Here is a 27,948-nt window from a genome sequence, read left to right on the forward strand (position 1 = left end):
TGGCTCTTATGAAGTTGTTTTTTGTTGTTATTTTGTTTTAAAGGTTTACTTATTTTATATAAGTACACTGTAGCTGTCTTCAGACACACCAGAAGAGGGCATCAGATCTCATTACAGATGGTTGTGAGCCACCATGTGGTTGCTGGGAATTGAACTCAGGACCTCTGGAAGAGCAGTCAGTGCTCTTAACCACTGAGCCATCTCTCCAGCCCCCTCTTGGGAAGTTTTTACATCATGGAGCCCAGGACTACCTCATCCCACAGGGACACAGAGGTCTCCCAGTCAGTCCCACGGCCAGCACTGTCTTAACATCACTTGTTACAAGCAGCATCCATAGTTGTCAGGACGCTGCATAAACACACTGAAGACTCAGACACATGACACATGCTATTTAGGGTACTTTGCCTTTTTAATTCATTAGGCTTACCAGTCTCCCTGGAGAGAGACTTCTAGTGATGGGATTTAGGGTAAGAAAGCAGGACTCTAACCAGGAATGGAAGGAGGCCACTACTGGTGACAGCTACAAGGCACTGCATCAAGCAGCCTGGGTGGCTTGTGGTGGCTGGTGCGACCAGCAGGAGTATCATTGCCAGATTAGGCTGGCAGTTGCAAACTACACTCTCCACATTCCAATCACATTAAAGAAGAAACAAACTTGCACACGTCTCTCAACTTGCCTGTCACTCACTAAGCAGACAGAAAGTCAGGATGCTTCAATCCCTAAAGTGATACCTTGGATAAGGGATGAATGAGAGGGAAATCTATGGCACGTGTGGCTTGGCATCCATGGACTACAGAGTGGCTTCACCAACTCAGCAGCATCGTGCAGCAGCTGCAGGGGAATCCCATGCTGGGCTGCAATGAACTGCTACAGAGACTCGAGAGAAGTAAGACTTTAATGAAGAACGCTACAAGTAGAACAAGTCACTCTCATATTAAAAAAAAGATTACAGAAAACACTTTCCTCATTTTTTCTTGTTTTGTTTTTGTTTTTGCTAAAAAGACAGTCTGTAAGGGTGCAAGCACAACACAGTACAAAAGTAGGGTATGTCAGAGTTTGGGGCAAGACACAAACAAAGCAAGACCAGGGAGGCGTGGGAGCAACTGTCTCACAGAGGGTGAGTTAGGCATTATATTCAACAAATGATTTTTAAACTTTAAAAGTCCAGCATAGCGAAGAGCTCTGAGAAAAGGGTGGGCGGGGGAGGGCTAAGTTTATCTACAATCACCATTTAACCAAAAACCACTTGTCCGACCTGTGAGAAGTGCGGCAGATGAACCTGCCTCGTAGCCCAGCATTTGTCAACGTGGGTGCTGAGACAGGCAGGTCCAGGGGTGGATGAAAGTGGCCGAACGGGTTTTTTAAAAGGAATCTGATTTCACAGGGACTGAAAAATCTCTTATCTGGACTCAACACAGAGTTCCTTTGTACTTGAATCAGAGGCCAAAACTCAACGAAGATTAAATGCATTCCCGATAATGCTCTCATTTCTGGTTTTAACAGGCATGAGATCATATTTTTTGGATTTCATGGAGACCATCATTTCTTAGATTTTATGGATGATTGGGGACTCAAACTGAAGCAAACCACTAAAGGAGCACTAATAATATCCTGGCACTGTACAAGCTGTGTGCCTGCCGGCCGGCCGGCCACAACCATGGGTAGCCCTGCTTCTTAGCTCCATGATCTCCATCAACAGTGACGGGACTGCCCCGTGACCTTCCAGCACAGAAGAAGGTTGCCATAATTCTCATCTCAGTCCAGTTTCTGAAAGAGACATCACAGCATCAGGGGCAACTGTTGAGAACCATGTTCTTCTGAGTCCTGTGGCTATAAAAGCCTTTCTCAGATCATGCCGAGTTTTTTCATGGTCCGCCATCGATCTTTAATCATCACAGCTGTTCGGTTAACAAAGGGGTAACTTTTAGAAATGGCAACCCAGTTTCCTTCCCCATATTTCTGCACTCCACTCTTCACCCACTCGCTTTCTTCTAGAGTCCACTTCTGCAAAAGAAAACCAAGCGACTTGTCAGAACGTGCTGCTGTTTACTTTTCTCAACATATTGATCAAATCAAACTCAAAAATCCTGAGCATGCTCTGAACCCAACAGCAGGGTTTACAACAAGATACAAGCCGAGTGTGGCACCACAGCACCTGGGAGGCAGAAACAGGTAGATCTGTCTCAGAGAAGTACATGAGACACTGTCCAAAACTGAAGAACGGAGACCAACACTGAGTCTGGATAGTTAGTAACTATCAAAGTTCTGATATATCATTCTTTATTGGGGCTAGACAGATGGCTCAGTGGTCAGGGACACTGGATGATCTTGTAGAAGACCCTGGTGTGGTTTCCTATATTTGGATGGTGGACCACAGCCATCTGTAAGCTCTAGTTTAAGAAGATCTGATGTCCTCCTCTGGCTTCCTGGGGCACTGTATACATGTGGTACATGGACATATATGCAGGCAACACACTCACACAGGAAAAAAAATAATAATCCCCCCAAAACTAAAAAAAAAAAAAAAAACCAAAAACCCAAAACCCTGAAACCACTGAAACATAAAAAGAAGTAAAAGGGGCAGGGTGAGCTCAGTAGCAGTGCTCACCAAGGATGTGTGAGCCCCGGGTTTGCCTCTCATACCAAAAAAACAAAACATCAAAATCCAGTGTTTGAACTACCTTGAGAGGTATTTTTGCCAGATGCATGGTAAAACATGCCCGAGAAGGGGACTTGTTCTACTGGTACTTGTAAAACTCATCAGAAAAATCTTAAGGGCTGGAGAGATGAGATGGCAGGCTGCCCAGAGGACCTGTTCCAGCGCCCACATGTGGCCTCTGCAGACACGGACATACCACTTTTAGCTTCCAGCACCAGTAGTAGGCGGCTCTCAATCAGCTGTGACTCCAGCTTTGGAGGCTCTCACATTCTGAGATTCTATGGGCATCACATGTATAAGCCCCGCACATACATAATTAGAAACAAAGTCTTAAGTGTAGGCAAAACATCCATACATCGAGTTTTAAATTACCTGCTTTTTTGTTAAATTGAATGACTTGTCTTCATCTGGTGCTGTTGGAAAACATGAAAAGCATATTCAGTTTAGAGTTTATGTGAACAGAGAGTATCCCCAAAAGAAAACTTGGTTTACATTTTGCAAGCAGCTGGGATGCAGCTCAGTGGTAGAGTAACCGTCGAGCTTGAAAAGGCTGAGTTTGATTCCCAGAACCATAACACCAGCAGGAAACAAATTTCACTACTGTTGAGGATACTGTTGAGAACTCACTGACTGAAAGGTAGCCTCTTTCTGTTCTTTGATTGCAATCACCTGAGGCTCTGAGAACCAGAACAAAGAAACACTTTACAAACAGGCTTCCAATAGATTTTGAGTTTTTTTTTTCTTTTTAAAGATTTATTTATTTATTATATATAGTAAGTACACTGTCACTATCTTCAGACATACCAGATGAGGGCACTGGATCCCATTACAAATGGTTGTGAGCCACCATGTAGTTGCTGGTAATTGAACTCAGGACCTCTGGAAGAGCAGTCGGTGCTCTTAACCACTGAGCTATCTCTCCAGTCCGAGTTTGTTTTACTTTATAAACCTTATCTATGTTTATAACAGTTGTCCTGACCACTGAGTCCTTCCAATGGTCCCTGAGTCTGATTGTGGAATTAGAGATGCTTGACAGTTGCACTTAGTATAAAAACAATGCAAAAACACAAGTTTTACAAATTATCTCTGTAGAAAAATACATGTTTTATCATGTCTAGATCTTGAGGTGTTTTTGCTTTTTTTGTTTTGTTTTTGTGACAGGATTTCTCTGTGTTGACTGGCTGTCCTAGAACTCACAGACCAGGTTCAGAGATTTGCCAGCCAGCCTCTGCCTCCTGAGAGCTGGGATTAAAACTGTGGGCCACTTCTGCCTGACCCCAGTAATTCATGATTAATGATAGGACTTCAAGCTCTTTGCCGTTACTATCTTTTTCTAAATCCATTGAGGAACTATCACATATAAAAGTTTGGCATACAGCTCCATGGTAATGTGTCTCTATCATATATAAAAGTTTAGTACACAACTCTGTGGGAGTGTGTCAGCCTAATATACACAAGGGGCTAAATTCAAAGGCCAAAATAAATAAAATAAATAAAAACTCAGGGCTGGAGAATTTTTCATGGCCCATATTTCAGAGATAACTCAGGTGAGCTTTGTAGTCCCGGCATCAGGCAGCTCTCCATCATTTTAACTCCAGCCCTGAGGGATCCGACAGCTTCTTCAGTATTTTATCACCACTGAGGTAACATGTACAAGTCCACACACACACAAACACCGATTTACAACCTGTTTATAACTAGTGTTCTGAAATAATCACTTTACTGTTTTCTGCTAAGGACTTTAAATCCTCAGTGGCTGGTGAAATGACCTAGTGGGTAAAAATGCACATGACCAAGTCTGGTTACAAGAGTTCAATCCCCAGGACTCATATGTCAGAAGAAAACCAGTCCCTCCAATTTGTTCTCTGATATTCACACAATCCATGCAGTATATTTTTTTCTTTTTTCTGAGACAGGGTCTTAATATGTGACGTTATCACAGGAATGCTCGGATTAAAGGCATATGTCACCAGGCCCAGTCTCTATGAAGGTATTTTTAAAAAGCTTTTTTTTATTACAATAAGAACATATTTTCATTTTCTAAGTACATGTGTGTACACACTCACAATAAGCCCTGTGTGAGAGCTGGTGCTCTATTTCCACTATGTAGCTGAGAACTGAACACCTTGGGTCCGCTGGCTTGGCAGCTGGCCCTCCTGGAGGGAACTTCTTAAGGACAAAACCTTCGGAATTTGGGAAAGAATTACTGTTGCCATTACAAGTCTATACAACCCTCCAAATGCAGATTTAGCTCTTAGCGACTTCTACAAGAGCGTACAATATGAGCCAGGTGTGGTGGTGCATGTCATTAGTCCTAGCACTTGGGAGGCAAAGGCAGATGGATGGGCCAGACTGGCCTATATAGAGTTTCAGGCCAACCAGGGCTATGTATGGAGAGGCCATGTCTCCAAATAAACAAAAAGGAAAAAAAATAGGTGTTGTTCCCAGAGCTTTGGAAGCAGAAGTGCAGGAAGGAGCTCAAGGTCAGACTGGACTATATGAAACCCTGTCTCACCACCAAGGGGTGGGGGGGGGGGAGGAAAAGAAATACATGGAGGCAAATGTGTTACATGCCTACGATCCCAGCACCTGGGAGGCTGACATATGAAGATCCTAAGATTAAGACCAGCCTGGGTTAGAAAGACCTTGTTTGCAAAGGAAACCCAACAGTCTGATTCCAAATGACAGTTAACACGTACCCCTCTTCCTTCAGCAAACATCTGCAAGAGGGCTTACCCTGAATTTCAAACAGCTGGTCCTCTTCCACCCAAACTTCTTTCTCTTCAGGCCCGTTAGGGCTGTTCCACTTGTCTTTCGATGCTCTAGGGTAAAACAATGAGGGTGAGTCAGGAAAAACTCTCTTCCCAACACTGAACTCTGCTCACTTTCAGACATACTCGGGATTCAATATGCAATGCTCAAATTCGCTGTCCCTTTTCCAGGCATCTCCATACATGAACATGTCCCATCCTGCAGGGCCAAGCATCAAAATGGGCGCTGAGTAAAGTCTGTCGTCACATTGCCATCTCCCTTGAAACTGTAATTTTTTCATTTGTTTAGTTCTTCGTTTTGTTTTTAGATAGGGTGGTACTTTGAGCTCTCAATCCTCCTGCCTCACCCTTGTGAGGGCTGGGAACTTTTAAAGATCTTAGTACATTTCCAACTTCAAAGGTACAAACTCTTCCTTTGCAGAGCCACGCTCTACTCCTGTATTTAGACTTTGGTACCCCCCTTATTCCTGGAGCTAAACTCAAGATAACTTTCATCAGTTATTACACTAGCCTTTTCTCCCCACCAAGGCAACATCACAAACCTGTATCGACTAGGCCCAGTGGCCCACACGTGAGAATACATGGGAGACTATGATGGGAAAATACCAAGTTCAAAGCTGGCCTGAGATACGTATGCTTGCCTATTTAAACAACAAAACCAGCACACTCCTCCTCTATGGTCTACGAATCCAGGCCATTTCCTACCCTGGCTAAACCACAAGCTATAACTACAGCAGTGGTTCTCAACCTTCCTAATGCTGAGACCTTTTAATACAGTTCCTCATGTTGTGGTAGACCCCCTCCCCAACCCAAAAAGTGTTTGTTGCTACTTCATGACTGTAATTTTGCCGTTATGAACCCCTGTGAAAGGGTTGTTCAACACTCCCCTCCCAAGAGTTGAGATTTTTTTTTTCTTTTTTTCCTTTGTGACAGTTGACCAGGCTGGCCTAAAATTTGCCAATCTTCTAACCTCCACCAAGGGTTCTGTTACAAGTGTCACTAGGCCTTTTCTAGCTTCGGACCAAACCAAAGGCTTCATGCCTGTCGGGCAAGCACTCTACCAACTGAGCTACAGTCCCAGTCTAAAGCTACTGATCCCAATACAGAAAACTCTGCTGTCTGCCAGTTTGAGGCCACATAGAGCTAGTTACAGCTGGGCTTAAAACAAAGCCAATCAAGACACACTCCACCCCCATTTCTCCTCTGTAGTTTTCCTAAGAAATTATCAAACCAAATAGCCGAGACAAATGGCAGACAATATATACCATGCTTAATTGGGTTAAATCTGGAAAGAATAATTTACTTGGAACCAAGTGACATTTACAAGCCTCTTTTCAGTTTTACTGTGGATCATTTACAGACAGGTAACAAGTTACTAAGTTCTCTACTTTTCCAGGAAGTCAGCTTGAACCTTGGTTCCCTGGAGCTGCTGCTCTGCCCCCTCTGCAGACTACAAAGGCAGGTTAGGAACCTGTCCTCAAATCTCAGCACTGCCTTCTGTGCAGCTTCAGTAAGGACTGCCTGGAGCCTACCAGCCCCTGTAACATGCCCTGTTCACTTCTCCCATGTGGAGTGTCCCTAGCTGTCAGGTGGCTGTGTTGCACAGGACAAGTCAGGTCATTTCTGGCTCCTTATGCTCCTCACTGGTCAAATTTCATCAACACTGGTCTAGCTGGGACTTGTGAACTAGCCTGTGACTGCTGGGTTTTGTTCTTGAGGCTTTCGTCCCTCTCCTTTTCCAAATGAACAAGCCATAACCCTCCGCTGGCCTACATACATACATTTGGGGAATGGTAGCCCTTAAATAGAAGTCTAAGAATCCCTTTTACTTGATCAATAAACGCCATATCTACCATGTACAAGGTGTTTCAGGGGATAAAATTAATCTAGGTCTTATGGTCTTGCGTTTCAGGCAATTTCTCATAGCTGCCTTTAGCTGCTGAGTCTTTGTGTCCCTGTTTCCCCAAGCGTTCCCTGCTTACCCGTAGCTATCATCAGCCTCCCACCCTCCCTCAGTAATGCCTCACAAGCCTGGGAACATACACCTTTAAAAAAAATCTGGGGCCGGAGGAATGATTCAGCGGTTAAGAGCACTGGCTGCTCATCCAGAGGTTCTGAGTTCAAATCCCAGCAACCACATGGCGGCTCACAACCATCTGTAACAAGATATGGTGTCCTCTTCTGGTGTGTCTAGCTACAGTATACTCATATAAGTAAAATAAATAAATCTTTAAAAAAAGTCTGTAACTGTGACCCAAAGTTTAAGAAGCTGTCTGCCTGCCTGCCAGACTCCAGTGCCCTCAAGATCTGGCCCGAAAGCCCATCCCTGCCACCATTCTTCATGCTACATCCTCCCAACACTCACTAACAACCGGTTTCCCATGCCCACGCAGCTGTAATGACAGACTGACCCACAATACACCTGCTGCCTTCCTTCTCTTTCAGGCCAGCCCCACAATTGTTCCACAGGATGTAGTCCACCTAAGACTTGTATGAACAGGCTCAGGAACTGTCCCCAAGCTCCCAGGGTACCTCATACTTCCTCAAGATAGACTCACATGACAGTGTGTTCAGCTTTGCAAGACTTGCTGTGCCTGTCACCGCTCCTTGTTTCCCAGCCAGAATGCCACAGTGGCCATGGACAAGTCCTACGTGCTGTATGTGGCTGTGTCCCATTAAACTCCACTGACAGAAACAAGTGGCTGCTCTGGTAGACTTCTGTCAACCCTTACTGCATTGTACCCCTCATACTTCATACCCTGGACATATGCCAGCACTGGGTACACCTGCAACCTTCAGTCTCCTACTTACAACCCTACTGGATCCTGCATGCTCGTGTTTCTCCATCTGCTTATGGGGGGCAGCATCTGCATCTCACAGGGGTTCTGTGAGGTGTAAGGACAAAGTGTGAAGAGCTGGCTTTTTCTGAATGCAGGAGTGCACACGGTGTAAGGAAACCATGTTATCATGTGCCACTGCCATTCACAGGACAGGTCAGAAGAGGGTCTCCAAACGATCACAATACACAAGATGTCTAGAGATGGCAATGGACTTGGGAGATCAGCGTGGCAGGACTCACAGCAGGGACAGCTATATAAGAGTCTACGGAGAAGGGAAGAGTTTCAGGAGAGGTAACTGGTATATGTGGCTTCAGCTATGTCAACATCCTGCTGCTCAAGACCTCCAAACACCCATGCTTGCTACTTTCAGCTGTGTGACATCAGGTGAGCTCGTATCTTTTCTGAGCCTTCCTCATCTAGTCAATAGGGCTAACCCCATCTCATGGAGTGAGCACTGCACAGTCCCTAAGAAAACATATGGAAGTGCTTGAGCCTAGAAAACACTTAAGTTTTTCTCCCCTTTGAAGCACCAATGGATTCTGACAGGCAACAATGGAAGGATGACAGTCCGCTGTGGGAATGAGAGGAAGTGAATGTACAGGAGAAACAAACAGCATGTTCAGGGAGCACAAACAAATCAGTGCCTGGAGGGCGGGTCCACAGGGCACAAAGGGCACAGTACTCAAAACCTGGGCTGGGAGTCATGATGCCAATAAAATTTATACAATTAACATATTCTAACCACTGACCCACAGCAGCTAGCACAACATGGAAGATTAGAAATCTTTGCTGAATTTGCTGGGTCTCAAATGATCATGACAGGTATAAAACTAAGTACTCATTGGTCTTTCATAAATACCGAATATAATGAGGCCCAACTCAGACAAATTTCACAAATAAGGCTAATATTAGTCATTGAGGCACTTAGATCAACAGGCAGAAGGCTTAGAAACCTTCCCTCCTTATCATGCCCTAGGGCAATGCCCTGGCCTACAGTAGGCTGGGAACTGGCAGGGACTGCCACATTGTCAGTTCCTGCTCCAGTCTCATTCTAGCTGGCTGAGCAAGCCTTGGTGGAGAGAGGCTTAGCTGAAGATTACTTCATTCATGGAAGTAAAACCAGGCCCAACCAGGACCACCAACCAGCCCCCAAACTGCTACAAAGAAGGTCTTCATACTTGGGATTCTTCTCCCCTGTATGGGGTTGGCTGAGAGCTCTGGGCTTGGATGGTGATGCTGACATGGCCTCCCTGGAGGAGTTGAGGCCTGGGCTGGGCTCAGTACTCTGGCTGTCCTCCTCCAACACCAATCTGCTTATTGTCATGCGACTGTTCCTGGGCTGTCGTTCTGAGCCTCCCTCACCCTCAGCAGGAGCTGAGCTTTCGTTTTCATCTTTCCTGGGTCTCTTGTTTTTGTGGGTTGGTGATGATGGGGATGCTAGATTAGGAAGTACCAGATCTTTCTGGTCCAGTTTTGCAAAAGCCGCCTCTGAGTCTTGTGCAGTAGACAGAGCTTTAAAAGCTGCCTTCAGAGTCCTGATTCCGATGGTGGTTGGAGGGTTCCGAGGCTGTCTGCAAATAAAGCACACACAGGACAGTTAGTATCCCTACAGTGGAAACATACCTAAGCAAGCAGGACTTTTGTAAAATATAAGGCTTCAAACAGAGGGCTCTTCAAGACTGCCCATCAAAATAAAATACAAAAACCATGAGGGGGAAGACAGGTTGCTTCCGTTCAACAGCTGTTGTTTATGAAACCCTTCACTTACTGAGCACAAATCTAAGTTGTATCAAGTTTAAATTCTGAACAGGAGAACCTTGCAGGAACCTAGGCCATCCTAGTCTGTGTGCTGTCAGCCCTTTCAGTCTGTATGATCAAAGCAGTTTTCCATCATGTAAGAGCTCCGAACAGAACCTGCCAACCTCACATCTACAGGGCAACCAACGGACAGCACTACAGTCTTACTGTCAATCTCCACTTTCCGCCATCCTAGTCCAGACCTCATATGAGAAGCAACTAGTGGGCTTTTCGAACCAGTGTCTTGAGAAAGTGATGTGCCATGTGTTTTTGGAGCAATTTGACTAAGTTTTACAAATATTTTATCGACCCCCTGGGAACAACTATTGAGTTTACAGTAACGTCTGTCAGTAAAGGGCAAACTAACAGCCTGAAGGCCAACCTCCCCCGACAAGCATGTCATAATAACACACACAAAGTTGGTTTTTTTTTTTTTTTTTTGTTTTCTTTTTTCTTTACATTTATTTTATGAGTATATTGTAGCTGTCTTCAGACACACCAGAAGAGGACATCAGATCCCATAGTTGTGAACTACCATGTGGGTGCTGGGAATTGAACTCAGGACCTTTGGAAGAGCAGTCAGTGCTCTTAATCTCTGAGCCATCTCTCCAGCCCACAAAGTTAAACTGGGAAATCTAGCTCAGTGGTAAGAATGCTTGATGTTCTTGCAGAGGAGAAAGGACCCACATTCAGTTCCCAACTCCTCCATCAGGTGGCTCATCATCAGCTGTGTATAAATCCAGCTGCAGCTACTCTAAACCCCTCTTCTAGATTCCATAGGAACCCATAGTCACCATACACAATGCACACAATTGAAATAAAAAATTGTATCTAAAACTTGAAATCTAACCATAAAAAAGAGGACACATCACACACAAAATCTGAACTCACTGTGGAATGCTTAGACACTCTTCACAAAAGAGCAACTGAAAAAACAAGAAATGCTATCTCTTCTTCTTAGTGTCCTGCTTTGGAATGTCTTATTATTGGACCCATTTGGCTCTCTGTATTTCAAACCAAGGTGTTGTGACTTAAATAAGGTTTCAGTGAGTCACATGTTGACATGTAACTCCTGGTTTGAAGATAGAGCCCCAGCAAGTAACTGGGATTAGAAAGGCCATCAGGATAGAGACCCCAAGATTAACTACCAATGTACTCAAGACCAGGGAGTCAGAGACACACACACCTCCTCCTCCTCCATCAGTTGGCAAGCCAACAAGAAGGCCATCACTACATATAGACCCTCAAACCTCTAGAATTATGAGTATATAAAAATGTACTCCTAACCCACTGCAGGAATCTACCCTTTGGCTTTCATGGTACATCACAGACCTGAGATGCAGACTTGTCTTCCTTCCTTTTATTTAACACCTGCAACCAGTTTATTTCATTTTTTTTTTTTTTTTTTTTGAGACAGGGTCTCACTATACATAGCTCAGGCTGGCCTCTAACTCAGCCTCTTGCCCCTGTCTCCCAAGTGCTGGAATTAAAGCTATGTGCCACAGAGGCAGGCAGATCTGAGTTTGAGGCCAGCTTGGTCGACAGTGAGTTCCAGGACAGCCAGAACAACACAATGCACCCTTCCTCCAGTAACCATCCCTCCCCCAAAATCTGTGTGTCACCATGCCCAGCTCTGATTCGTTTACCTGGGAGTGAATTAAAGTATCATCTATCCAGCCAGGTACTCGGCTCGCACTGCAGTCCTAACACATACGAAGATGAAGGAGTATTGCTGAATTTGGGCCAGCTTAGGCTACAAAGTCAGATGGGGTGGGAGTGGAGGTGGGCTAATCCACAAGCTACAGGTGAGACAAAGAAGTAAAAACAACCAACCTTTGTGGGAGTGCCAATCGGGATCCTGACAGACCCCCACGCGGCTAGCCTCATTTTCCCAGGCCATGGTCTCTGCCTCTCTAAGTGTGGTATGCCAATAACCTGGTAACATCAGCAAAATGTCTCCTCCACAACCACAAAAGGACATCTTACCTTGGAGGCTCTCTGAGCGGTTTTTCCGCAGGCTCTCGGTGCTTATCTTCCTTCACAGTACCTGAAGCAGCCGATTCAGATTTCAAAGCTTTTTTAGCCACCTAGGAAAGGAAGGGTGTCTTTAGGAAGAGGAAGCCACAAAAGTTCACTTAGCATCTGCTTCTTTCACCAGGATCATACTAGACACACAAGCAACACATTTACAAATCCACTAGGCACAGGCTGGAGGATACAGATGGAACAGCATGATGGGGCATCCTCAGACTTCTCTTCCTCACCACAGCAAGTCCTCCACAGATGGCTACCTACACTGAGAACTCTCTTGCACTGCACCTTTGTTCTTCCCACCTCAGTCCCAATCCAGTTCCTGGTTTCCAAGTCTCTTTTGGAATCAAAAACAAAAGTTAAATTTCTTCCCCTTCTTCTTCTTAAAAATATTTTTTAAGAATATGAGATATGTTCATGGGCTTGCAGAGTTCATGTGTATCACGTGCTCACAGAAGCCAGAACCTAACACGGGTCCTCTGCAAGAGCAGTGAATGCTCTTAACCGCTGAGCCAACTCTCTAGGTACCTCCTGTTTTGTTGTGTTTTTTGATTTTTTGAGGCAGAGTCTCAGCATGAAGTTCTGGATGGCCCAGTACTCAAAAGACAGAGCAGGTTGGTCTTGGACTTGCTGTGACATTCCTGCTTGTCCCCTGGATGCTGCTATCATAGGGACATGCCACACAATGTCTGGCTCAGTTTTTTAAAACTTAGGATAACTTACAGATAGGAATAACTTTGTGTATATAATTTTTATTAACTATATCCCCACAAATTTGTTTTGTCTTACTGACAATTATTTGAAAACCATTACCAGCACACACAGGAAGCTCTAGGCAGGACATTCTTGCCCTAACTGTCATCTGTCTTTCTCTGTTAGACTGTTCCATTCATTACAATTCTATCCTCATGTAAGCAGAATACAGGGACAAAGACTCCCCAGATACCCCCAATGCAAAGAAATGCATTTGGTCTAGGTGGCCCCTAGCACCCAGATATTTCCTGCAAGCTATCCCAACTCCCCACTTTAGGAGTAATCTGAGATTTGTCTAACAGCTGACAGGATCTACCACTGACACTACCCTAATAGGCCTCAGATCCATCATTACAACAGGCACTTTTTAACATTATCAAAATCCTGGTTCCCCTACTTCACTCTCTTTTTTGGGGGTGCTGAGGATCAAACCCAGAGACTTTTTACGTAACTGCTTTACTGTACAGAACAGTGGTGTGGTTCACCACATACCCTCTTGAGTTCAACTAAAGACTGTCTTCACAAGACCAGTATAGTTTGGTGGCCCACACCTTATCATAGAGATGGGTGGATGGATGTGTGTCTAAGGCCAGCCTAGGTTACATAGTTTTTCAGGCCAGCCTGGGGTATGTGGTAAGACCCTATCTCAGGGGGGTGTTGGTAAGGCAAGAGAATCACACAGCAGTTAAGAGTGCACAATCCTCCTGTAGTGGACCCAAATTTGATTTTCAGCACCCATAGGAGGCTCATAACAATATCTCCAGCAGACCCAGAGGATCTGACCTCTTTGAGCACCACACAAATGTGTACAAGCAACACACACACACATACACACACATTAAATGAATGAACGAATGAATGGATCTCCTCAATCCGGCTCGTGTGGATGGTGTCATACTTGTAGCTTCTCCTTCCCTACCTCATGCCCTCACATACCAACTCCCATCACTGTGCTCAGACTTTGCTGCTGTGGGAACCACATAGATTATAAGAGAATGCACTACTTTAACTATAATACTGGTCACATGTAAAGAACATACAATGCAGGGAAAGTTCCATCTCTCACAGGCCACAGGCAGTAGCTCATCTTAGGCATCTCACAGGCACTCAGTCACACACTCTTTTCACTTCTAAATTTCCATTTCCACTCACACTCAAGGACCTAAACATGGCTATGGGAACTGAGGAGAGGCACACCGTGAGGAGGTAGGGCTCCGTGTCATCCAGGTGGCTCTCCAGGAAGCGCAACATCTTCTGCTGGAAGATCTCATAGGAAAAGTTCTGGATAACAGGGTGGGCCAAGTTCTTTTCCCGAATAATGTTCAGGAGATCAGTTCTTAGCTTCTACATGGAAGATTGGCATTTGCAACAGGAGAAAGGAAGAGAACGGTAAAACATCAGGGCTGAGCAGAGACAGAACACACTACCAAAACATCTGTAAAGCTGTCCCACAACTCAAAGGCCAGGTTGGCTAGCTGTGGTTCAGCCATGCTGGGTTACTATGCAGCTAATGATAAAAAGGGAAAAAGCAGCCTTATCATGTTAACAGAAAATCCCTCGATACACTACTAAGAGAATCAGGTCTAACACTGTGTTCTGTATGCAGATGGAGGACACCAGAGGCTTATGTGTACACAGCACCTGCCTGTAGACAGCATCTCTACAAGGATAAGAGTAACAGTGGCTGCCTCTGAGTAGCCACAGGTGAAGGCCAGGCAAGGGGAGTTTCACTCAGCTCTCAGTTTTATTGCTACATTTTTAGAGGTGTGTGTGTGTGTGTGTGTGTGTGTGTGTGTGTGTGTGTCTGTGTGTAATAGCATAAGTGTGGAGGTCAGAGGACAAGCTAGGTCTTGGGGGTGGACTCAGGTTCCCAGGCTTGGTATCAAGCACCTTCACCCAATTTTACATGCCCTTAGAACACCTTTTAAATTTTGTACTACACACTTGCTCTTCAAATATCAAGAGGCCTTAGCCAGGCATGATGGTACTTGAGAGGCAGAGGCAGGCAATATCTGTTAGTCTGAGGGCAGCCTGGTCTACTTACACTTAGTTCAATAAGTAGCCACAGATACATAGAGAAGCCTTGCTTCAAAACAACAAAAGGAGCTAGCGTGGGTTGTGTATGTGTTTGGTGCCAGGGTTCACACCCAGACATGTTAGACAAATGTCCTACCATTGAACAATATTCCTCAGCCTAAAATTTAAATTTATAAAATAAAACAAGTTGTAGGAAGGGAACCCAACTGAGAATATAACTCAAAATGAGTCTGCCCTTTTGACAGGAAATGGTGATGTTAAGTCCTTCCCAAAGTAGCCTTCTAAGCCTACAGGGCTAGCTTCTATACAGACAGGGCTGGAAGTCTCATACTTTTTGTTGAATATTTGGTACCAATTACTTAAATGTTCTATAACAAAGCCAACAGAACAAGCAAGATAAGTAGTTTGAAAAAACGAAATCTTGATAAGCCAGTCTCAGGTACTGAAGCTAGAGTCGGAGTTACCTTACCTTAAATATAAAAAACAAGATGTAAACATGTTCAAACAGTCTACCTGTGTGCCTTAGGCTAGCCTTGAATTAACTCTAGCCCAAGGCAGTCCCCAGACTTGCAGTCCTCTTGATTCTCTGAGCCATACAAGAAGGAGAGAGAAGCAGAGCAGGATGTAAGCAAGGTGGGACAGAGCAGTAAGAGCCATGTGGGGGACAAGTTAGACACTAGCTGAGAGACTGCCCAAGCAAACAGGCCAATGGCTTTATACTACGTAGATGTCTCTCTGTGTATTTATTATTAAAACTTCAGGAGGGACCCCCCAAAAGCTCCATAAGCAAAAGCTCTGAGAGGCTGGGATCAGACAAGATGTTGGGTATTTAAAAGTGAATACTTAGATGATTTTTTTTTTTTTTTTGAGACAGTCTCACTCTGAAGTTTCCTGGCTAGCCTGGAACACACTATGTAGACCAGGCTGCCCTTGCACCTGCATCCATCTCTCCAAGTGCTGGAGTTAACAGTTGCCTTACCACATTTGGGACAAATGACATTCTTAACATTTACTGCTCCACAAAAACCAGTGAGATGGATTAAGTCACAGGAATAAAAATATATCAAATTTACCTGAGTTGTGGGGTCCTTGGACATGTATTTTTTCAAAATTTTTGAAGCCTTTTCAAATTCTTTGTTTTTGATACAAATAATGACAGCCTATAAAAGGAGAAAAATGTAAAAGTTCTGTAATGACAATTGTCATTAAAATAACAAATACCAAAATACACTCTGCTGAAATGCTAAATCTTATAACCAACTATGACTGTTTTCACACTGTATCAAATTCCTGTATTTAAAAGGCAACATTACTGTTCAAGCATTATGAGGAAACATATATGTAGTTTTTTTGATTGTTTTTAATGCCTGAGAGCAAAACTGGATCCCCTGGGCTACAGACTTAGCTAAGCTGAGCCAGACTGCCTAAGGAAAGACAAAACAGGTGGGAATTACAGCAGAGTCTCAGTATGTGGAACAATTGATCCCAATCTTCTTTGGGAACAAGAGCTCTGAAGTAGGGGTGGGGATCTGCTGACCAGTGTTCTTGTTCTTTCCAGAAAAGGGCCGAGGCCTATTCTGTACAACAAAACCAAGCCTTTGATACCACAAATGCCAGCTAGCTACTCTAGCTAGAGTGTGTGGGGAAATACTGAAATTGGCAAACAGCTCACCCACAACAGAAAATGAAAACGACCAAGAGCCAGGAGAAGCAGATGCTCCCATCAGAAGAGGAAAGAAACCCCGAGGGAACACACACGGGAAAGGCAGCAGTGAGTGGACACCTGAGAGGACACTTTTACATGTTAGTAAGTACAGCCATGCGGAGCAGATGGAACTGATAACAAATGCCTGTCAATAAGCAGGTATGACTACAAACGCTTTGAAGACAAAATTAACCATCTTTTTAGATGACCACGTTTATGTACTCGTCATTTCAGCAGAAGTATTATTATACTTAACACAGCTTTTATTTTATTTTTTTATAAACCATAACCATTCTATCAGGTTTAACTGCATTTAACTTGTACACAGAAGAACTGTTTAGGGCATATGGCATGAAATGTTAACATGCCCAGACATCTAGATCTGCAACAATACAAAACTAGTGCCCTCCTCAAAGCCCACCTCCTAAGCTCTTCTTTTTGCTATTTTGTGTAAAGACACAAAATACTTCAGGCATAAAGTGGCACCATTTCTTTCCTTTTTTTTTTTTTAAGATAGGATATCATCACATACCCTTAAATCCTCCTGCCTCAGCCTCCCAAGATCTGAGATTACAGACATTTGCCAGCAGGCTGTGCTCTAGCACCTGGTTGCTTCTTTTACTCTGCACAATGTAAGTCCACTGAGTTCTATGCCTCCAGGGTTCCATTTTCTTGCTGCTGAGCACTACTGTATTGTTTGGAATATATTATAGTTTACTCATTTATCCACTCAAGAACTGTTGGTAGGTCACAGTTTTTGGTCATTACGAACTGAGATGATAAAACAGGTTTTTGTGTGAACAACTCCTCAACTCTGAGGTAAATATACAGGAGTAGGATTCTTGGAATATACTTGTTTAACAGGGTGAGGGGCAGCCAAATGGTTACTACTTAACATTTCTATCATCAATGTGTAACTGTTTCAGTTATCCACACCCTCCCAGGGGTTCATAGTTCCTGGAGGTACTATAATGGATTAATAAATGGAAGGGATGGAGTAAGCTCCTAGCCTATCACAGAGTTCTAAAAATCCATTTAACATATTGTCCTTGGATGGAGGAGAAAAGTGTCAGATATTAAACTGTTAAGAGCAGATACTTGAGCCAGGTGGTGACAGTGTACGCCATTAATCCCAGCACTAAGCAGGCAGAAGCAGGTGAATCTCAGAGTTCTAGGCTAGCCTGGTCTACAGAGTGAGTTTTAGTACAGGGTTCTACTCAGAAAAACACAACACTGCACTCCACCCCCATTCTCCTAAATAAAAAGAAAAAAATAGACTTTAGAGGCTGGAGATGGCTCAGTGGTTAGGAGTGCTTGCTACTTTGCAGAGGACCAGAGTTCCAGCCCCAGCACCCAGGCCAGGAAGCTCACAGCTGCCTTTAATATAAACTCCAGGAGATCAAAGCCCTTTTCTGGCTTCAGTGGGTGCCTGGCGCTGGCACACAGTATATACTCACACATTTCATTTCATTTATTAATTCAGAAAAGTTTTTTGCACCTCTTTTTTTGGGGGGAAGGAGATAGGATTTCTCTGTGTAGCCCTGGCTGTCCTGGAACTCGCTCTTAAGACCAGGCTGTCCTTAAGATCCACCTGCTTCTGCCCTCTGAGTGCTGTGAACAAAGGCATGTGACACCACTGCCTGGCTTTTATTTTTAATCAAAGATGCTTTAATATTTTATTTTGTCTGTGTATGTGTGTTTTTCTACATATATGTATATGTCCTGTGGAGACCAAAAAGGGTGCTGTTGGATCATCTAGGACTGGAGCTGTAATGGCAGCTAAGTGGGTACTGGGAACTGAACTCAGAACCTTTGCAAGAGCAGCAACTGCTCATAAACACTGAGCCTCCTTCCCAGCCCCCACAAAGTGAAACAACAAAAACATGCAATTAGCTATTTGGGAGGCAGAAGGAGGAGGTTGTTCAAGGGCTATCTTTCAGCTACTTGTAAGTTCAACAAAAAGCCTAGGCTATAGAATATCCTATAGCAAAACAAGATAATATAGTTTCACTATTTAAAATGTTACTAAATTACAGGGCTAGAAGATAGCTCAGTGGTTAAGAACACTTGCCGATCTTGCAGAGAATCCAGGTTCAAGTCTCACATGGTAGCTTACAGCCATAACTCCCAGTCCAGGGGATCTGACACCCTTACAGATACACGTGCAGTCAAAACACCAATGCAGCACACACACACACACACACACACATGCATACACACTCATTCACTCACACAAAAAACTCTAAAATTAAAAACTTGACCAAACCCTCAAATGAACATTAGCCAGGCATGGTAGTATATGCCTTGAGTCACAGCAGATGGGTCTCTGGGTTCAAAGCCTAAGTAAATTCCAGGCCAGGGCCTCAGTAGTCTTAAAACAAACAAACAAAACAAAACAACCAACAAAAGCACTTTAGCTCAGTGTGATAAGTTAACTTGTAACCTCAGTGCTTGGGCTACAGAATGAGACTATAGTCTCAGGGAAGAGGGAGGTGCATAGGTGTGGACATCCATCCATACATACATACACACTTAGTTGTTTCTACATCATGCCCACTAGTCTCATCAGATATGACTTGTAAATATTTTCTTCCAGTTCTGTTTATCCTTCTATGTAGTGTTTTCCTCAGAACAAAAGTATGTTTTTTGTTTGTTTGTTTCTCAAGACAGGGTTTCTCTGTGTAGCCCTGAACATCCTAGAACTTGCTCTGTAGCCCAGGCTGGCCATGAACTCAGAGATCTGCCTGCCTCTGCTTCTGGAGTGCTGGGATTAAAGGCATGCATTACCATGCCCAGCTAGAACAAATGGTTTAACTTTTGAAGCCCCAACTATCAACTTCTCCTCTTAGGGGTTTTTAAAAAAGCTTATTTTTATTCATGTGTATGAGTAGGTAAGAATGTACAACACGTGCGTGCCTGGTGCACATGGAAGTCAGACAAGGGCATAGGATCAGAGAGTTACAGATGGTTGTGAACGACACCAGGGTCTTCTGCAAGAACAAGTGCTTTAACTAAATCACCTCTCCAGCACCCCACTCCCCTATTCTTCTTGTTCAGTAAGACCTTGTAGTGCAGTTCTTAAACTCTTCTTCTTCTTGCCTCCACTCCTAAGTGCTGGGATACCAGACATGCAACACTGAACTGAACTTGAGGTGCTAGTTAAAACCACCTTATGCTTTTAAGTGATTCATGGTTTTAAGCTGGGTGTGGTGGTGAATGCCTTTAATCTTAGCACTTGGGAGGCAGAGGCAGGAATTTGAGGCCAGTCTACATAGGGAGTTCCAGGACAGCTGAGGTTATATAGTCACTCAGGCACCAAAAAAAAAAAAAAAAAAAAAAAAAAAAAAAAAGCAAAAACCAACGACAACAAAAGTTTCATGGTTGGAGGTTGGAGAGGTGGCTCAGTGGTTAGGAGCACTCCAGAGGTCCTGAGTTCAAATCCCAGCAACCACAAGGTGGCTCACAACCATCTGTAATGAGATCTGATGCCCTCCTCTGGTGTGTCTGAAGATAGCCACAGTGTACTTATATAAAATAAATAAATAAGTAAATAAATCTTTTTAAGAAGTTTCATGGTTTTACAGTTTACAATTTCTTTGTGATTTATTTTGAATTTTTGGGTATGAAATATGTTTATAGTCATGATTCATTTTTACATATTGACATCCCATTGTTTCAACAGCAACTACTGAAGACTGTCCTTTTTCATTTACTATATTTAGTGATTGAAATGCCATCCGTCATATGTGTGGCAAGGGCTTCACACTCGCGCACATATAAGCAAGCACACACACACGTAGGAGCTTACTCACACTCTCCAGCACTCACTCATCGACACCCAGGCCTGGGGTCTCCCTTACTCCATTCATCCCTATCTGTATCTTTTGTTCTGGTTACTTCGGTTCATTTACCTTTTCTTATATGTATAATCAGCCATGAGATTGTAATATGAACTGGATAAGTAGAGAGAACAGACTCTTAGGGACACTAAATCTCCCAACAGCGAAGTGTGATGGTGCTTCCTTTAATCCCAGCATTCAGAGAACAGGGCAGGTGGGTCTCTGAGTTTCAGCCAGCCAGAAACAGCTACATAGGGAGACCCTGTCTGCAACCTGCACACACCCCTGCACCCCAACCCCACCCATGCTTTGCCAGTTATCACTGCTCAGCACCAAGGCAGTACTGCCTGAGGCCAGAACAGGAGCGAAAGAATAAAAGGAAAGATAGACTTTCCCACCATTATCTCAATCCATGAGCAAGTTCCTGAGGCTAGAAAGAGAAGGTCTTTTGGAACTCCTTCTGTTCATACCTGGAGTACACATCAGTGTTCATTCGGGCTGCCTAACAGGAGTCCATTCTAGAAAACGCAAGATGAAAATGGGAACTACTCCACACTAGTCTTGGTAAAACTTCCAATTCTGGTCTTCTTCTCCTGCTTCACCATTTACATATCTGAGTCCTCAACAGCTGCTCTGCACAGTGTGCATAGTAAGGAGACGGCCTTTGTGCTTTCCTTGCCTGGAGCTGGGACACAGGCCACCCATAGTTTAACTTGTGAGACAGGACAGGAAACGTGAAAAATTTCAAAGCTGAAGTTTATGCTGGGAGCTTGAGTTTGTAAGTTAATTTTCCTGAAAAGCTTTCAGGAAAAAGTATAATTCCTTCTCTCTGGGATTTATTAAGATTTTTAGACCATAGCCCTATGAATGGGCTCTGGTTAATTTAGACAGACAGGACATTACAAGCAGACTTTCAAAACAGGTAAGATAGGTTTATAATGGGGAGAAATGCCAAACAACTAAAGTTTACAGAAATAAACCATAAAGCAGCAGGAAAAAAAAAAAGCATGTGGGGACAGAGGAGCATACCACACACCCAGTGCTGGGAGGCAGAGGCATGTGGGTCTGAATCTGAGGTCAGTCTGGACTAGAGGACTTTCTTTCCTGCCCTCTTTCCCATTCTATTTCTTTTTTTTTTTTTTTAAAGACAGAGTCTCTTTATACTCTGGCACTCACTATGCAGACTAGGCTGGCCTGTGGAACTCATGTCAATTCTCCTGCTGCAACCTTCTGACTGCTGGGATTAGTCTGAGTGCCTGAGTGCCTTCATGGGAAGACTGTTCTGACATCTTTTTTTTTTTTTAAATTTAAAGATTTATTTATTTTATGTGAGTACACTGTAGTTATCTTCACACAGACCAGAAGAGGGCATCAGATCTCATTACAGATGGTTGTGAGCCACCATGTGGTTGCTGGGAATTGAACTCAGGACCTCTGGAAGAGCAGTCAGTGCTCTTAACCGCTGAGCCACCTCTCCAGCCCTGTTTGGACATTGTTGACTTCAGACTTTTCCTTGGGTGTTTGCACTGGGGATTCAAGTGGACATGGCAGCAACGTGATCTTCTGTGGAACTATGCCATGGCCCTTAGTTTTAAATATCCTTTCATTAATGTGTGTGTACATGGATGTGTACCAGAGTATGTGCTATAGTGCTTATGTGGAGGTCAGGACAGCACGTTCTAGTTGTTTCTCTCCTTCAACCATGTTGCCCTAGGGCTGGGGTATAAGGTGTAAGCTCTGGCTGTCAGGCTTGGCAGCAGGTGCCCTTACCTGCTGAGCCGGCTCTCTCTCTTTAGATAGGATCTCATTAAGTTTACCATGCTGACCTTGAACTTGCCCCAGCCTCCTAAAGAGCTAAGATTTACAGGCCCTCATCAGTCCTGCTCTTACATCAAACTTTAAGAAGAAGCAAATTCTTGTTTTAAAAAAGCTTTATTTTGCTCCTAGCACTTGGGAGGCAGATTTCAAGTCCAAGGCTTGCCTGGTCCACAGACCAGGGTTCCAGGATAGGCCCTGAAAGACAGCCAGGGTATAGAGAGAAACCCTATCTCAAACCCCAGCCCCCAGATTGTTTTATGTGTATGGGTGTTTGCCTGCATTTCTGTCTGTGCGCCATGTGTGCAGTGCCTGAAAAGACCAGAAGAGAGCATCAGATCCCCTGGGACAGGAGCTACCATGGATTGTGAGGCACCATGTGGAAGAGAAGCCAGTGCTCTTAACCATTGTACCACTCCTCCCGACCAACAAACTTAGCAACATCCGCCCACACCAGTCTCACTATGTAGAAAAGGCTGGCACCTGCCACTGCCACATTAGTGCTGTGATTAAATAAGTGCACTACCATGCCTGGCTCAGCGGGTAGGAGTTTGCCATACAAAACTGAAGTCTTCAACTCAATCCCTATACCCCATGTAAAGGTAGGAGAGAAAAAGACTTCACAAAGTAGTCCTCTGATCATCCTACAAATAATGCACATGTACACACAGAAATAGCCTTATTAATAAAAAAAACTTTTAAAAAGGGAATTGGCCAGTTTTAGGAATTGAAAGTGTCCTCTGAGAGAGCCTCAGAGACCTCCAGAAATCTCTGCACATCAACTGAGAAGTTCTAACTTAGTTCACTTGATACTTTTTTCTTTTTAATTACCCACTATCTTTCTTCCACCTTACTGTGGCAGGGTCACTCAATCAAACCCAGAGCTCTCAGACGCAGCTGGCCCTCTCAGCTACCTTGTCCTGGAGATCTTATCTCCTTCTGAGGCTAGGTTATGGCACCACCATGCTCTCTCAGCACTGACACTGGAGATCTGACCTCCAGTTAGTGCTGAACCAGATCCCAGACCCTATCTTAATACCTTAGTTTTGTGTTCCAGAGATAGCCAAGGTTGTAGCTCGTGCTGTGGCTGGACTTGGTAATGTGCGAGAGTCACCCAGGTGGTACTGGTTTTGAAGGAATGAGGGGTCATGGAGGGCAGCTGAGGCTCAGCACTGTGAGAGGCCATGAAAGGCCATTGGTGAAGGTGCAGCTTCAGTAGCAATTAGTGCCCCAAGACTGACAGTGGTGTTTTGGAGATGCCAGTACCATGAGATGACCACCAAGAACAGCAGCAGCAGTGGAGAACTGGCAGCTGGAGCCTAGAAGACAAGGTGTGTGCTACAAAGGGCAGAGCTAGAGAAGTGACCCGAGCCCTTGGAGGAGCCCAGAAGTTTGTAAGTGGATTCCCAGACACTGGATGGTTAGAGATTAATTTTGCTTTGATTATGACTATGCCCTGATATCTTTCCCTCTTGAAGGAAAAAGTGGAGCCCACAGTTTAGAGACTCTGAATTGTAAAACGACCTTGATTTTTAAAAGAGACTGAATATTTTAAAGGTATTGCAATTTTAAAACATAAGAATTGGTAAAGGCTGTGGGACTCTTAAGGTTATCTAGATCTTGGGGATGAACAAGAAAGTAAGGGTTGAAGCTTAATATTGATTTGTTTGCGTGTCAAGTTGACAAGGGGTCAATTGTACTGGCTGGTTTTGTGTCAACTTAACACAAGCTGGAGTTATCACAGAGAAAGGAGCCTCAGCTGAGGAAATGCCTTCATGAGATCTAGCTGAAAGGCATTTCCTCAACTAGTGATCAAGGTGGGGCGGGCCCAGCCCATTGTGGGTGGTACCATCCCTGGGCTGGTAGACCTGGGCTCTATAAGAAAGAGAGCTGAGCAAGCCATAGGAAGCAAGTAAATGACATCTCTCCATGGCCTCTGCATCAGCTCCTGCTTCCTGACCTGACTTCCTTTGGTGATGAACAGCGATATGGAAGTGTAAGCTAAATAAACCCTTTCTTCCCCAACTTGCTGCTTGGTCATGTTTGTGCAGGAATAGAAACCCTGATTAAGACAAATTGGTTTTTGTTACAGTGACACAGTCTCATGTGTACACTACCCTTACAGCTGGTCCACAGTGAGTCCTGCTATGAGCCACATCAGATGTGGATCAGATCTTTCAGATCCTAGACAGGATCTTCTTACTACCGAGGCTTGCTTGCAACCCAAGATCCTCCCACCTAAGCCTCCCGAGTACTGCAATTTCAAATAAGCATCAACATGCCCTGCACCAGCTGAGTCTCGAAATGACAGCAATCATGTTGATTATTTCTGTAGTGCTAAGGATTGAATCTAGGGTCTCTCACATGTGAGGCACACAGACTGCCACCAACCACGGCACTCCAACTCCAGCTGATAGTTTAACAATGAGTTTATTTTAAAAATCCTGAGCCATAACCTTACCCAGGTAGGCCACTGGCTTCCTGGCCTTTGGCAACTCAAGGCTAATAGTCACTCACTGCCATCCTAACTTAGTTATACTGAAGTGACAATTACAACAAGGGCCAGGAGTGTAACTTGGATGTTTGCTACTACCACAGTAGATTTTCTGTTGTGAGCCTCAATGTAGGTGGTGGCAACAGGACCTGGGTTTCTTTGAAGGAGCAGTCAGTGCTCTTAACCACTGAGCCATCTCTCCAGCCCTAGGGAGTTTAGGTTTCACTGACAGACATTACAAACAAAAATTTAGAACATGAACATAATAACACAGCTGGTTGTGTGGTACAAGCCAGCACTGAGGAGGCCCAGGCAGGAACAGAGGTGGAGGCTACTCTGTATACAGTAAGATCTCATTTCACAACAAACCCCAAATAAAAACAGAAAGAGACCCACGTGCTTAAGTAAAAAAATTATAATGTGTACATGCCTACAAAGACTCCTCTGCAAGACAGGCCAGATGACAAACCTACAGTCCTTATTTGTACAAGAGCTGACTAGCTAACACTTCTTCCATTCAGGACAGTCTGAGCTATTCTCAGAAACCCCTGGGCTTCTACTCCATCGCTAAGGACTTTTCTGGCATTTCCACTCAACACAACCTGACATACCCATACTAAAAACCTGCAATAAACTATTCCTCCTTGAACTGAATAACAATTATCCAAGCATCCTTTGCAAGACTAACCAGGAGTTCCTGCTCCAGGTCCTTTACTGAACAGGTATCTGTTTTTTTGTTTTTTAAAAACAAATGAACAGGATATTTGAGTACCCTGTATAGTTAATGTCTTCCTTGTGAAACAAGGTTTCCCTCCTCTACCTCTAAGACCTCTCGCCCTTTGCAGTTCTCTTCTGTTAGCCTTAACTTTCCTGCCGCTCTTCCACCCCAGCGATGCACACGCTTCCATACCCTCAGCCTTGATTCCTGGAGAAGAAAAACTCAGAGCCACTTGTCTTGTTTAAAGAGTTCTTCTGGAGCACCGTCTGTGCTGTGCCTCTTCCCTGGCTGACCCTGACTCTAGTCTAGGGCAGGGAACACTCCTTACATCCTTCCTTCAGCAGTCAAAAAACTCAGTCCCACATTTTCCCAGACCCCAACCAGTCCTTCTGCCTTATTACAGACAACGGCCACCAAACCCAGGACCAGAGAGATATTTGGGGGCCTCTTCTCAGTGTTCAATGGTACAATAACTTCCAAAACAGCAGTCTTCAACATCAACCCACTTCCCAGTTCAATGGTTGTTCCTGCCAAGGCCATGCCACAAAGAAAACCAAAAAAAAAAAAAACCACAGAGCTATAATCTCTACACCTAGAGGACTTGTGAAGAGATGACTGTTACTTGCTCTCTCTCTCCACCTGCTCTTCCCTCCACCCACACAGAAAAGATTCCACAATGACTTCTCAAAGGATCCCTGGTTTCTGCCAGACGAGAAAATAAAGTAGTAAATGTGTCTTACAGCCTCCTTGACCAGTTTTCTGCTGGATTCAACCATTGACTCTGTCAGTGTGAACTCTGTTTTAATCATCTCCAGCACATTGATAGCTGATTCCAGGGGTGTGAGCTCAGCCTCCATATCGAAGGAACAGTCTAGGACAAAACACAGTTTCCACTTGAAGCTCTTGGCTATGGAGCAGCAAACATGTTCAAAAAGTATACAAAGCTATCTACGAAAGCACGTAGACACTGTAAGACTCATTTGTATAAAGAATCATGCAAACGAGGCATTTAAGCTCAAGCACTCAGGAGGCAAACAGCAGAGGCCGACCTTGTCTACACAGTGAGTTCAACAGTTACGGCTATGTAGAGAGATTCTGTCATTTAAAAACAAAACAAAAACCACAACAACTAATAATAATATAAAAGGACCATATGAACCCAGTAAAAGCTTCATTTATTTATGCACTTGATATATGGTCCAAATTCAAATCAACATATTTCTTTTTTGTTTGTTTTCAAGACAGGGTTTCTCTGTGTAGCCTTGGCTGTCCTGGAACTCCCTCTGTAGGCTAGGCTGGCTTCAAATTCAAGAGATCTGCCTGCCTCTTCACTACACACAGCTTCAACATATTTCAAGTGATTATCTCTCAATATTTTTTTTTAACACAGCTCAGTTATAACATATACATTTGCCTCCAAAACCCAGAATACCACATCTTCCTCAGATACAAGTGGCCAACAATGAAGACAGTTTGTTAAGTAGGTGCCAAATTCAACTTATGTATGGGGGCTGGGGGTGCTCGCTTTACTATGGTAGGAAGGAGAAAATGTGTCCTTATTGACCTAACTTACTTGTAGTAACAAAAATGGGTGTGCAATTAACAGGTGGGAAAAAACAAAATAAAACAAAACAACAACAAAACCCCACATAAAACCAGCCAAGGAACTTTAACCGAAGAAAACTAGAATTAGAGAATTCAACCATCGTTGAATGAAAAAGCCCTCCGCAGTGAAAGCAGTAGTGCACTTTAACCCGGAATCTTTCAGTTCCGGATGTTAAGTTTGAAAATAACAAAACCCTACGTAAGTAAGCCCAGAAAAGAACACAAAAAATAGCCATACCTAAATTTTCTCCTTCTTCAATTCGCGACAGACACTGCATAACCCGCAACAACCGGGACACCGTATGCTCCTTCCCCAAGGGCCTGACAAGCAACGCTGGGAAAGAAGACATGGTTGGCTCCGCGAGCCCCGGAGCCCAGGTCATGCCCCCCACAGACCTTGTCCTCCCCGCGGCTCGAGCCGGCCCTCACCCTGCATGATGTCCCGGATCTGCCTGAAGTCCTGGTACCGGCTACTCCGAAAGGCCCGCAGCGCCTCGTAGAAGTAGAACTTGAGCACCCAGCGGTTGACCGCCTCCTCCAGCCGAGCTTCCCCCGCGCCCCGCTCTGCCGCGCCTCCCAGCCCCGGCTCGTGCCGCCCCCGTCGAGCCCGCCCGCCGCTGCGCGATGCCCGCCGGTTCGCCGCCCGCCCGCTGTTGTCGCTGCTCCCGCCTCCTCCCGCCATCGTGTTCGACCGCCGCGCGCCCTCCCCGCCCTCCAGGCTGGGCCGTTTCCTCGGCTGTGACGCCATCGGGTCACGCACAACGCCCGGGCCGGAAGCAGGGCCCGCTGTCCCGGCTCCCGCAGCCATGATACCGACGGGGTTCCAAGCCGCCCGCGGGCTTCTGGGAGGGAAAGGACCGAGGCGGAGGGGCTCCACCCGTCT

General features: G+C 44.6%; 1 protein-coding gene across 2 annotated transcripts; it reads right to left on the bottom strand.

Moving 5' to 3' along the window:
• Positions 1-882: 882 nt before the first annotated feature.
• On the bottom strand, positions 883-27,873 carry TERF2 (telomeric repeat binding factor 2; the record flags this gene model as incomplete). 2 transcript variants are annotated; one of them, XM_080937336.1, is made up of 10 exons in its annotated part: positions 883-2,005; positions 3,033-3,073; positions 5,397-5,482; positions 9,450-9,842; positions 12,055-12,155; positions 14,050-14,196; positions 15,963-16,049; positions 26,201-26,331; positions 27,304-27,399; positions 27,495-27,873. In XM_080937336.1, the coding sequence occupies 10 exons, from the start codon at positions 27,871-27,873 to the stop codon at positions 1,847-1,849; spliced, it is 1,620 nt and encodes a 539-aa protein (XP_080793462.1). In that variant the 3' UTR covers positions 883-1,846. The 2 variants fall into 2 exon arrangements, with proteins under 2 accessions (XP_080793462.1, XP_080793463.1); XM_080937337.1 differs by having other exon boundaries at positions 1,870-2,005; positions 9,634-9,842.
• Between the last annotated feature and the right edge of the window lie 75 nt (positions 27,874-27,948).

The sequence above is a fragment of the Micromys minutus genome (assembly GCF_963924665.1).
Source record: "Micromys minutus genome assembly, chromosome: 24".
Classification (NCBI taxonomy): domain Eukaryota; kingdom Metazoa; phylum Chordata; class Mammalia; order Rodentia; family Muridae; genus Micromys; species Micromys minutus.